The sequence below is a fragment of the Lactuca sativa genome, chromosome 5, assembly GCF_002870075.4.
Source record: "Lactuca sativa cultivar Salinas chromosome 5, Lsat_Salinas_v11, whole genome shotgun sequence".
NCBI lineage: Eukaryota > Viridiplantae > Streptophyta > Magnoliopsida > Asterales > Asteraceae > Lactuca > Lactuca sativa.
In genome coordinates this window covers 5707789-5720305 of record NC_056627.2, presented here as the reverse complement: position 1 = coordinate 5720305, position 12517 = coordinate 5707789, and the positions used below count along the sequence as shown (strand labels likewise).

Here is a 12517-nt window from a genome sequence, read left to right as displayed (position 1 = left end):
GCCCACCAAAAAAAAGAAACCAAACAGTATCAAACAGAAGGAAAATTGTACTTTTCAATTTGGCGTTGGTTTTATTTAGAAACCAAAAAAAAAACCCTGCCTGATTTTTATTAATTTAATATTTATTTTGTGTTAACCCATGTCATGTACAATTATATTATACAGTTTTTTAATTCTAAATTCCAAATCTGTTTTTGTGGTTATATATTAGCATTTATGTACAATCAATATCAGCATACTTTCATTTTCTGTGTTTGCTAAGTTTAAAGGACAAATTTGTCCTGCTGTTGCTACTTATTATTATATTGGTAAAATACCCTTTTTACCCTTTATTTATATTTGATCATATGAAATATACTCCAATATCGATTTTCTGCATTCTTTAACTATGAAGTAGATCAAATTGGACTAATATACGCCTACCCCTGCCTGCATTCTTTAACAAATGTTACAATCAATAGCATCATACTTTCATTTTCTCTCTTTGTTAATTGTAAAGGACAAATCTGTCCTGCCCGTACATCATATTATAACGTTTGTTAATTGTAAAGGCCAAATCTGTTTTTATATGTTTACTACTCTAAATTCCAAATCTGTTTTTGTGGTTATACATTAGCATTTATGTACAATCAATATTAGCATACTTTCATTTTCTGTGTTTGCTAAGTTTAAAGGCCAAATCTATCCTGTTGTTGCTACTTATTTTTATATTGGTAAAATACCCTAAGTAAATAGTAGTAGGCTAATGCAAAAATGTAAATTTCGTATTTAGTAATATTAACAACTAAAAATGGTTCTGTTTAAGCGTACATCATATTTTATTTCCCTTTAATTAATATGTTTTTGGTGTAAACCGGTTCAAATCAATGACAAATATGTAATTCTGTGAAACATGACAGAAATGCCCCTTAATTCAAAATAGGACCTACCAGTCAAGTAATACAAAATACAATCAACTAATAATAAAGAAGAAAAAATATAACAAAAAACATAAATAAGTTATATTTATTCTCCAAAATCTGAGTTTTTTGAGTCTTTGTCATAATTTCTTAAAAAAATAATTCAGCAACTAAAGCTATGTTTTTTCTGTATTTCATCATGTAATAAAATAAAAAATTGCTTCAATTTTTTGATCGAACGGAATGGACTGTTACGATGGAATGTGACTCCTTCATATTTTTAGTTTTCACATTATTTGAAGTTGTCATAATTTTAACTAAAGGATTTTTTGTAGTAAATAACTAAAATACAACCTTCGCCTATGACATTTGCACATATGAATTCTCTACAAATGTTCCTGAAATTAAGATTGGTTTATGCTTAAACATTGTACTTTCAAAAAATATGGTACCTTATGTATTTGGTGAAAGTAAATAACTTTTATTTTATGTTTTTTTATGGTGTTAGAAAGTGATGGTTTAGTTTGGATTCATTTTTATGGTTCGCAACATTACATATAAGTTACTTTCATTTATTTTATGATATAGCATCTTATGTGTTTGGATTCACTTTTAGGTTCTTTTATGGTCTGTAAAATTATTATATTTTTCTTTTCGTGATCTTCTTATCACCGGTTAATATGGAAGGCAATAGAGTAGTTCTTTAAGGAGTAACTTGGTATTAGAAAAATGACACCCTTGCATTGTTATGACACATTTTTTCTTCTGAAAGTTGCCCTTTCATTGATTTGTTTTTGTATGTTAAATTTGATACAAAAAATAGCAACTTACTTCCCTTTTATTATTAAAAAATAGCATCTAACTTTCATTTATTGTTAATTATAGCATCCAACTTTCATTTTAGTGTTAAGTATAGCATCCAAGTTTCATTTATTGTTTATTGAAGCATCTAACTTGTAAGTCCATAACTACAAATTGAAATCAACCTCTTTGGAGCTTCGTAGCAAATTTGAAAGCTTGTTTGTTTAGAAGATTGTTGCAGTTAAAGAAAATCAAACCACATGATTCGAAAAAACTTAAAAAGGTTAGCATCGATATTGGAATTCTAATATTTTTTTGGTTTGTGTTCGGCAATTACTTTGTTATTTTTTGGACTGCATTTGCTTTTGTGAAACCTGGAAAGTCGGTTTTTGGTTCCTCCTTAACAGAACTTTATTTTGAAAAATATATATATACAAAAGCCAAAATAATACATTATTTTTTAATCAACTATGTTGTATAAGTTAAGATATGTTGGAACAATCATATGGACCAGGAATACACATAGTTTCTGAAAAACTATTTTAGCCCCTGCCCTTTTAACATTTTTCGAAATTTTCCAATAATACATTTTTAGTAATTTATGAATATTTTCATATTACTTCAATCTATTTCTAAATATACATTATTTAAATTTGTAATTTATAGTGTTGTGTTTATTTATTTTTATTACATTTCTGTTATATTTAATTTTTTGTATGTTAATATCATTTAATTGATTGTGTTTTTTTAACAGTCTATTTAAATTGACATTTTGTTCTATAAATCATAATTTTGTTAAATGTCTACACATCATGAATGTATATTGGATATTCAAATATATAAAAGTCTAAACAAAAAAATTATATCTTATTAATTTAATAAAATTTTACAAATCTTTTAACCGTGGTTTCCACGGGTTGTAACCTTGTGTGTGTGTGTGTGTGTGTGTATATATATATATATATATATATATATATATATATATATATATATCACACAAAAAGCCTAGATAGCACCAAGATCTACTTCAAATGAACGATTTCATATAGAATAACACTAACCACATTGCATTCCAGAAATGTTCTAGTTCAGATAATCATCTACAATGAAATATTATGTTTAAAATAACAATAAATACCCATAAAAATAACTCTGAAAGGCCTAAAATGGAGTGTCCATCAAGTTTGAAATGTAAATGGGGACCACAATATTGAGCCAAATTAACCACGTGGGTGACCCGATAAAAATTAGCCCCAGATGATGCTTATGGGGTTAGTTTGAAAAAAAGATTGGTTATTTTCTTAAAAATGGCTTGAAGATAGTTTGTTTAGTCAATTTCCAAATAATTTATTCAAGTTTCTAAAAAATTGATTGTAACCGGATTTTTTGGTTTCATTTTTTATTATTTATTTTTTTCCTTTTCTTTTCCTTAAAGCCTAATCTTCCTTTCCTTTCTTCTAACTCATGAATACCAACATACAACTTCCTTTATTTTCCCTTATTTTCTTTTCTCTCCATATTTCTCTTCCCCTTCTTTTTAAACAATTTGAGATGTATAAATACATGTAATTTGAACATATGTTGATTAAAAACAATTGTCAAAACCAAAACCAATCCAGTTCACAAGTACACAATGAAGAAATTCCCTCCCCTCCCCTCTCCCCAAAAGAAACAAAAAGAAAAAAAAGTCAGAGTCAGAGTGGACTTTTGACCTTGATTTTCCCATCTTCGACTACTCTTTAAAAATCTAGAAAATTTATACTATTATATTTATTTATGTATATAAAAAGAAAGAAGGTTTTAAAGATTACAGTGAAGTGATGTCTTCAAGATTGGAAGCACAAGTGGTATCTGAGGCTGCATCATCCATAGACATGTTGAAATAGTCTCCACTAAACGCACCACCAATACCATCATCCCCGTAAAAAGAAGTGGCTGGGGAAGCTTCTGGTGTGACTGCAACTGATGATGGAGTTGATTCTGTCTCTTCATCACATTGTTGAAGGTAAAAGTACATAATGCTTGCTGTCAACATAAGCATCATTTTTTGATTCACCTGTCAACCATGCGACAAATAAGTAAAAAGATATGATGATAATGATACATATTAAGCAAGGATAGAATTAGAATCTACCTCCATGATGTCTTCAGGCAACAAGAAGATACAACAACCAAGCTTTCGTGCAACACTAATGATATAAGTTGCATTTAACTTCTTCTCGTCATCTATCACCAATCATACATAGTTTTCATATTTTCAAGTACACCATAAAATGGTCTTTGTTCGTAAAAGATAAAGAGAAAGAGAGATGAAGGTTGGTTAAGGGAAAGCATAAAAGAGTATACCACTTACACCCTTGGTTACAAGGTTCCAATTGACAACCCTAGGCTCTACAGAAGTTAGAAGCTCAAGGAAGAATATCCCATTTGAAAGGCTTTTATCCTACATACACATTAACAAAAACAACATGAAGACCCATCACTTAACAATCATAAAAAATAAAGAAAAAAGCGACCAAAATGACCTTAAAACTCTCCATTTGGGAGGTTCTGCCTGTGGATTTGACTTTTCTATTAGCCCACCTCTGTATATAACCATCTGTTATCTCATGGGATCGAGATCTCAAGTGCTTTAAAAGTTGAAGCATATTAAACCTCATCAGTTGCCATAAGAAAGCTGAAATGCAAGAAATCATTTTTAATTACAAGAATCCATGCATGATCATTATTATGATGTTAATTAATTAAAATTACCAAGTATGAGCTTCTTATTCCCTTGTACAATGTCGATTCCTGATACGTTGACGAGTGAGAATTTTAATTGTTTTCCAATCCTAACAGCTTGATTGCAATTCTCAACTTTTCTAAATGGCATCTTGATAGGCGGTTTAGTTGTGTGCCTCCAATTGACCGATCCTGGAGAAATCTTATCTAGGATTTCTAGAAGAATCCAGCTGCATGAACAAGAGATTCACAATCAAATGTTTCTGAATTTCATCTACAAAAGTCAACACCATCAAATACCAACATGCAATTGAATCCATTATAATAAGCCTTAACAAGAGAAACAAACATACAATGAAACAAAATGTTGGTTGGATTAATGGTGCTGTGTGTTATACTTGCATTAGTAAATATTTTTGTACGGATAAGATATGTATATATACCCATTTCTGAGATCCTCGAAGACGTTATTAATATAGGTAGAAATTCCAAGACTATTAATCCAGAGTCTGAAACATCTCTCTTCCCTGGAGACTTGCTCATCATCATTCATCATCTCAGCATAACAGACCTTGCTCTTGCTGCTATCATTTGATAGACCATTCCTGTACATGCATATATAAATATAAATATATTGCGGATAAGTTGAGTGAGGAGTCATGAATTTCTTTTGTTATGATATAAAGTGATATGCGGAACCTTTCATGAAAGAGTTGTGCAACAAAGGCAAGATTTAAATTGGTTGAGCCGTCAAGAATATCCTTTGGAGTCAAGTATCTTTTGCATTTCATCCTCTCGGCATGCTCCAGTACCAGTTTGGCCCGTTCAGCAGGATCATTTGAAACCACTGCACCAGGGCTGCTGTGTTCTGGTGCAAGAACATTAAGCAGGTAAGCATAAGCTTCTCCATCCTACATACAATACCAACCCAACTAAATTAATTAATACTAACTTCTCATATCAATACCATTTTTGCATACATAAATCATATATTATTATTATTATTATTATTATTATTATTTCAACACTAATACGGACCACACAAAAAGATCGATATGTCAAGCTCAATGAAAATACCTTTATATCTGCAGAGAAATTTGTTACAGTTTTTGTGTAGCCCGCTTTCTTAAGATGAAAGTTCATCCATTTCAATAATATTTTCTCAGGTGATAATGTGATGAGCTCCTCAACATCCTATAAATTAAACAACATACGATATAAACCACATGTTGAATATTCTCATTAATCCAAAAATGAAAACAAGGATCAAGAATTACATCATCCTCATCCACCAATTCCAGAAGCTGAGGTGTCTTTCTAAGGTTAAGATCAGCCAGGAGTTGTATCTGCAGGTATCAACATTAATTCTGTTTATGATAACTCGTATTGTTTTTACATGATTGGTTATAAATCGTTAACTCTTGATCTGCATGTAAAGCAGGATATATATTTATTAGACAAAAGAAAAACCACCTTTATGATTTGAGAAATTAGGCCAAGTACCAAATGAGGCTGCAAAATTGAGGAAGAAAAAGTCAGACAACCTGAACTAAAAGCATCAACTGCGTTTAAAGTGATTATTGTTGTAAAAAAAATAAAAATAAAAACTTACTCTTCCCTCAGCTAGATCCTGGCTGCCAACATTGACTACAGTGCAACCTATAGCCTTTGCAGAGTTAAGGCAAAGGGTATGATTTTCATTTCTTTCCCAAAGGTTGAGTTCTCTTTTGGTATTAATTGCTCGATCATCTATTGTATTGGGCACAGCAACATTGATAAGTTTACTGCATCAGACCATTAGTAATGTATATATATCAAAACCACCACAAACAATCGGCTCCTAAGTCCTAATGTCATGACAAAGTAGAGTAAAACAGCAGACCCTGCTATAATACCATAGAAGAACTCCATCTTTTACAAGATCAAACAAAGCATTGGTGGATGCATCAATAGGAAGAAACTGCTTCAAAAATTTGTCTTCTCTGAGATAGCTATTGATATGAGCAACATAAACTTCTTTCTCTGAATTTTGCACAGTGTGTAGCGTAGAGTTTGTTGCTTTAAGAAATGAAGATGCATTCTTTGAATTACCCAATTTTTTAGCAGCTTGTGTTTGTAAATTCATGTAAGCCTGTCCACACCCACAAAATGAAAAGCTTAAATGGCCTCCTAATAAACAAACATTTCAGACACGACAACCAATATTTACCCTGAGAAACCCTTCGAAGTCAAGTTTGTTGCCCTCATCGCTACCAGGCTCACACAATATATCCCTTATTTCCTCCTCCTTGAAGATCACATTGAAGGGCTTCAATTTTACAAGCACGGGTGGCAAGTCAACAGCAGTAACTTGACCATTTTCCTTCTTCAAATGTATAAACTGTACATCAACCAAACACAACAAACTATGAATTGCATGAAGCCATACTTACAACGTCTTGTATCTCCAAACCCAAGATCAATCATTAGGAGGGAAGGGAGGCTAAATTTATTACCTTGGATTTAAGGCTACGAAGTTGAGCTTGTGAGAACTGGTTCTGGAGCCATTGATCAGAAACACGAACCCCCTCAAATCTAGACATCTCCTTCTTCCCAAACCCAAAGTTCACAATATTTTGCAAACCCAGGAAAAAAAATTAAATCAAATTGCCCTCTCAACCTCCTTTTCCGACAAAATCAATCACCGAAAACCACCACCAATAAGAAACCGATCAAATCTACAACACCGAAAATCTAAAAACCAAAACCCATTAACCAGCATTCCTGATCAAATCAAATCATCAAATAACAAGAACTAAGAATATAATATGAAACAGATTTACGAATGCAAGATTAGCATTCAAGGTTCAGTAATCAAGATTCGGCCAACAATATATTGATTGAGACATTTGATTGAACATATTACCTGCATAATAAGACATTCGTAATTGAATGTCCAATTTCGATTGATTTCTATAAATTTTGTCCAATAACGTCCATAGTTTAACAAGGATTATGCATGTCGTATCAGGAGAGGGCGAGGCTAAGAGGGGAATGGGGGTATTTGGGCAAGAACGAATTGGCCATGAATGAGAGGCATGGACGACACCAGATACGAAACGACTGTCACGAATGCCTCTATTTTCATCTTCGTTTTTCTTTTGGTGATTTGAAGAAAATGTTTGTTGTTTGTCCGTACGCGCGGAAGCAGGAGAGATATGTACACGCGTCTCATCTACAAATCAACAATTTTACATGTAGAACTCCACATCAGCAAGTAGTTGCCTCCATGAACGCTCCATGTCACCTCATAATGTATTGTATTTTAAAGTGATGTTTTATTGTTAATCGGGTAAAATGTGTTTGATTGTAAATGTAACTGTATCATAACTGAATTTCATTTCGGGTATTCGGGTAGGTCGGTTATTTAAGCATATAGCCGAATTATTTGATATTGAGTTTTTTTTTTTAAAGATTTTTTAACATGTGTCCTAAGAAAATACATAAGAAACATTAATTGAAATTAATTATTAAAAATATTACTATAATTAAATGTGAAATTTATTAATTATAGAATATATTTTTCATAATTAATGCATTTCATACTTAATTATGATAATATTTATAATTAATAGTTGTTATTTATGCCTTTAAGACATATATTAAAAAATCCCTTAAAAAATGTTATAAATCATACGCTACATGTATCCTAAACGAAATAATGAAATACACAAAGAAACAAAGTGATTGTTGTATTTTTCATATTTGTGATGAAAAATAGGTTGCTGATGCCAATGTAGAAACCTTAATTCTTTAAATAAGACAAAGTAATATGACATTTCGTTAAGAACCAATGAACTAATATAAGAGATTTAGAGGTATCACCTTTCTAAACTTACGTACTTACTTGCTCTCATGGTAAATTCTAACAACCCATAGTTTTTTTAAACAAACTCTTACCTCAGTTTATTCTACTAACACTGTTAAAAAACTCAATATTTAATTAAAAAATTTTAACCATCAAGAAATTGTATATTTTGATTAAAGACCAATATACCCTTTCTCTACATTTTAATTAAAGACAAAACTCAAAATTTTAATTCAAAAAATAATCGGGTATTCAGGTACATCCGAATTTTTTAACCTACCCGATACCGAACCAATTAAATATCGGGTTAACCAAATACCTGAATCCCGAAACCCGATTTATCCAACCCTATTTACTCGAATTGAGAACGAGTCGGTCGGTTTGATCTGGATTATTTTTGAAGGACTTAATTGTAATTTCTTTTATTTTGATGTAACGTGTTATATATATATATATATATATATATATATATATATATATATATATATATATATATATATATATATATATATATACTAGTGGGATACATGCACGATGCGACGGCGGCACATAGTTTCTTCATGCGGTTAGTTTTTTTTTCATACATTTTCGAGATAAAATAATACGTTCAAGACACATAATAGCTTGCAAATTAAATTTTACATATTATGTCATATTTCAAAAAACATGCAAAGCATTGAACATATCATAAACTAAAAAAACACAATACATCGAAAAATATCATTACCATTCAAAAATATATCAATAGTATATATACACAATTGTATTTTTACATATCGCGTAAAATTTTTCTATAAACCATGTTGATGTGTAAGCTCCAACTTGGTTAAAATCTTTCATTGGATTCACCACAATTGTATTTTACAAAGAGGCAACTTATTTCATTCTAGCAATTAGTTTCTCTTTATCGAACGGATAATAGTTTGCTTTCGATCTATTAGGGCGGTCTCAACCACTCATTTTTAGTACCGGTCGTTTTTGATCCGATCTTTTTCTAACTCTACACTTTCTAGTCCATTTTCGATCAAAACCAGTTTGGTCTAGCAATCTTTTTCGTTTGTCTTTTCAGTTCAATTTCAAGTTTCTAGTTTTAGTTTTTTTTGTTGTAATTTTATGAATTTTCATGTTTATATTACCGTTTGAGCAAACACTTCATCAAGTTCATCAGTTTTCGTCAAATTAAAATAAACTTTATCTATTAAGACATTGAATTTTATGTAATTTTATTTTTGTTATCATGTTAATGTACATTTCATTTTAATTTTTGTTTTGTTATGAAATTTTGATTAGTTCATATGATTTTTGGTTAAAGTTTAAATACAAAACATATAGTATTACGAAATTCAAAACTTTTGAATTGAACCCACTCAAATCACAAAATTTTATGAATTGTTATTATATTTTCTTTGTATTGAAATTCATATTTTTATTGTTAAATTTAATTAACCAAACAAATTAACTTTTATTGCTAATTTTTAATTTTAAAGAGAAGACATAAATTCAATATTAGTAAGTATTTAAGTTAGACACTGATTATTGTTTCTTAATCTCTTTTGATTATTGTCCTTCCTCCTTAAGGTTGAGGGTTCAAGTCTCATTGTTAACATAGGTAGAATAATTTAGAAATAGTTTAATATATATTTGTATTTGTCGTTCCAAAAATAATAATAATAATAAAAGTAACAAAATTTAACCGTCAATATAAATATTGTTTCTATTATAATAACATATGAAAAAAAAAATTATCTTTTAAACCTTTCAGTTATGAAGTGAATTTAAATTTAACTTTCCTCAAGATTTTTTTTTATATTACATTATAATGACCCAAAATTATAAGGTAAAATTTTATTTTTAATTCAACAAAAACATTAGTTATCTTTAAGTCAACATTCAATATCTATTTATCCAAATCTTCAAAAGTACTTTTATAAGAAAGCAGTTATCAGAGTACAATCTCAAAATCATTATGATGCGGAAACATGGGTGGATGCACTACGATCAAGCCGAACTCTTCCCTTTCGAACCGGAAGTACCTGAAACCATAACCATAAAAACCGTAAGCACAAAGTTTAGTGAGTTCCCCAAAATACCACACATTAAACAAACATACTGCCAAACATATATGGGTGCCGACCTACCCTTCGGTCTATTTCAACTGAATATTGCCAAGCATATCTGGGTGCTGGCCTACCCCTTCAGTCTATTTCAACCGGATACTATCAAGCATATATGGGTGCTTGTCTACCCCTTCGATATATTTCAACTGGATACTACCAAACATATGTGAGTGTAACGTCCGTGTTTCGAGGCTAAGCATTGATACGATGATGTAATAGTAAGGGTCAACAAATGTAACTTATCTTGAAGTAATAAAGATAAATTACTTGAATGTTATGTGAATTATGTGAATTTATGTGTTATAAAGATATAATAAATTTGGAGGAAACTCATTAAGCTTTGGCTTACAGTTTCAGTTTATTGTTTCATGTACTTTAGACGATCGTGACAAGGCGAATGCGTGATCGTACACATCCTTCGATGACATGTTTTTGGAAATTTATGATATACTGATATTGTGTAACACCCCGATTCTCAGGTATTGTTCAAATTATAGTTTCTTGGTTTTGGCCCTACTCGACGTGTCGGTTACCCTACTCGTCGAGTAGCAGCGGGATTGGATCGCGACTTAAGTGACTGACTCGGCGAGTCCACTAGTGGCACTCGACGAGTAGGATCTGGCAAGTGAAACCCTAATTCCTGTGGTTTGTGTCCTTATTTAATGGAGCCTTAGCCTCCCTTGGGTCTCTTTACAGTCTTAGAGAGTCTTTGATTCGAGTGAGTGTGCTTTGTTGAGTGTGTGAAGCTTGATTTGAAGATTTTGAAGGAGAAGGCTTGAAGGAAGAGGAGGTTGGAGCAGGTTAGGTGGGGAAATCAGCACTATTTTCAGTTGTCATCTTCCAAAGGTATCCTAAATTACCATCTCTTCTATGAGTTTTCCTTTTATTGAAGTTCTAGGGTTTTCTATGGACCTTAAAGGTTGATAAGTTGAACAATGAGTTGGATCTGAAGTTGTAACTTCAGATCTGAACCCTCTCTAAGCTCTAAAAACATAAAGTCTCAGAATTGATCATGTATGAGGTCCCTCTTGGGCATGACGCCCCATTAAGAGCTTAGACTTGGCATTTAGCCTTAAATGCAATGCATGTACGTAAAGTTTGTGACTTTACGTAATAAGTATACCATAGAAGCCTAGATCTATGAATTGGAGCCACTGCATGGCTCAGAATAAGTATGTATGGAAAAAGACCAAACGGACTCGGCGAGTCACAAGGATGACTCGACGATTCTAATGAAGGAAGCTGTGAAACTCGACGAGTTGGATGAACAACTCGGCGAGTCCGATGAAGATCGTCATGAAACTCGGTGAGTTGATGAACAACTCGGCGAGTCAGATGAACTTTCCCAAGGATATGCCCACGTATGCACCCGTCGAGTTTCGCTTAGGAAACCCGACGAGTGGCTTTAGAGTTCAGTCGAAAAACGAGGGAAACTCGATGACTCGGCGAGTGCACCGGAAGCCAAGGAAACTCGGCGAGTAGCCGAGGGAACTCGGCAAGTCAGGTCAACATGGACTGTTGACTTTGACCATTGACCTAAGTTGATCTGTTGACTTTTGAGGACAATTATAGAAGGATCAGAATCTTATGAATGCAATTCGTAATCAATATAGGTGGTGGGATTCGTAACAATAACCCGAAGGTTGGAACTAATTTATGTGAGTCGACGTTTCGAGGTGAGTTATCCTCGCTATACTAAGGGGTCTAAGGCACCAAGGCTGACCCATTGGATTTGATATCCTAGTAGTCATTGATATATTGAGTTGAGTTAGTAATGTATGCCAGCTGATATGCTAGTTGGGTAGATCTGTAGGACTGCTTGTGATACTGATTGATTACCCGTATGTGCATTTATCTGTTACATGTCGACATGTTAGGTGGGGTGGGTTGAGGCTGTACTGCTTCGTGCGGTAGCCAACAAACCCGAGAGTATTCCAGATATGAGCTGAGGGCCCGGTAGGCATTCCAGACTCATACTGAGGACTCGAGAGCATTCCAGATACGAGCTGAGGGCCCGGTAGGCATTCCATATTCGTACTGAGGGCTCGATGGCATTCCAGATACGAGCTGAGGGTCTGGTAGGCATTCCAGACTCGTACTGAGGGCCTGGGGGTAGTACAGCTTGTAAA

At 32.5% G+C, this 12517-nt stretch overlaps 1 protein-coding gene across 2 annotated transcripts; it reads right to left on the bottom strand.

Annotated features, from left to right (window-relative positions):
• Positions 1-3448: 3448 nt before the first annotated feature.
• On the bottom strand, positions 3449-7707 carry LOC111889638 (fimbrin-4). Of its 2 annotated transcripts, XM_052763964.1 has the most exons (15): positions 7330-7707; positions 6920-7157; positions 6634-6804; positions 6320-6555; positions 6037-6208; positions 5898-5936; positions 5702-5770; positions 5502-5618; positions 5124-5335; positions 4868-5029; positions 4455-4654; positions 4226-4377; positions 4047-4143; positions 3835-3926; positions 3449-3756 (listed from the first exon to the last, which is right to left on the bottom strand). In XM_052763964.1, the coding sequence occupies exons 2-15, from the start codon at positions 7004-7006 to the stop codon at positions 3508-3510; spliced, it is 2055 nt and encodes a 684-aa protein (XP_052619924.1). In that variant the 5' UTR covers positions 7007-7157; positions 7330-7707; the 3' UTR covers positions 3449-3507. The 2 variants fall into 2 exon arrangements, with proteins under 2 accessions (XP_052619924.1, XP_023741551.1); XM_023885783.3 differs by lacking the exon at positions 7330-7707 and having other exon boundaries at positions 6920-7295.
• Between the last annotated feature and the right edge of the window lie 4810 nt (positions 7708-12517).

What these genes read in the sequence shown, in the direction of transcription:
- LOC111889638 (XM_052763964.1), bottom strand. Translation starts at nt 7,006, where the DNA reads ATGTCTAGATTTGAGGGGGTTCGTGTTTCTGATCAATGGCTCCAGAAC. An exon ending in AATTGGTGGATGAGGATGAT is followed by an intron (nt 5,619 to 5,701) that starts GTAATTCTTGAT and finishes TTTAATTTATAG; the next exon opens with GATGTTGAGGAGCTCATCAC. An exon ending in GAATAAGAAGCTCATACTTG is followed by an intron (nt 4,378 to 4,454) that starts GTAATTTTAATT and finishes CTTGCATTTCAG; the next exon opens with CTTTCTTATGGCAACTGATG.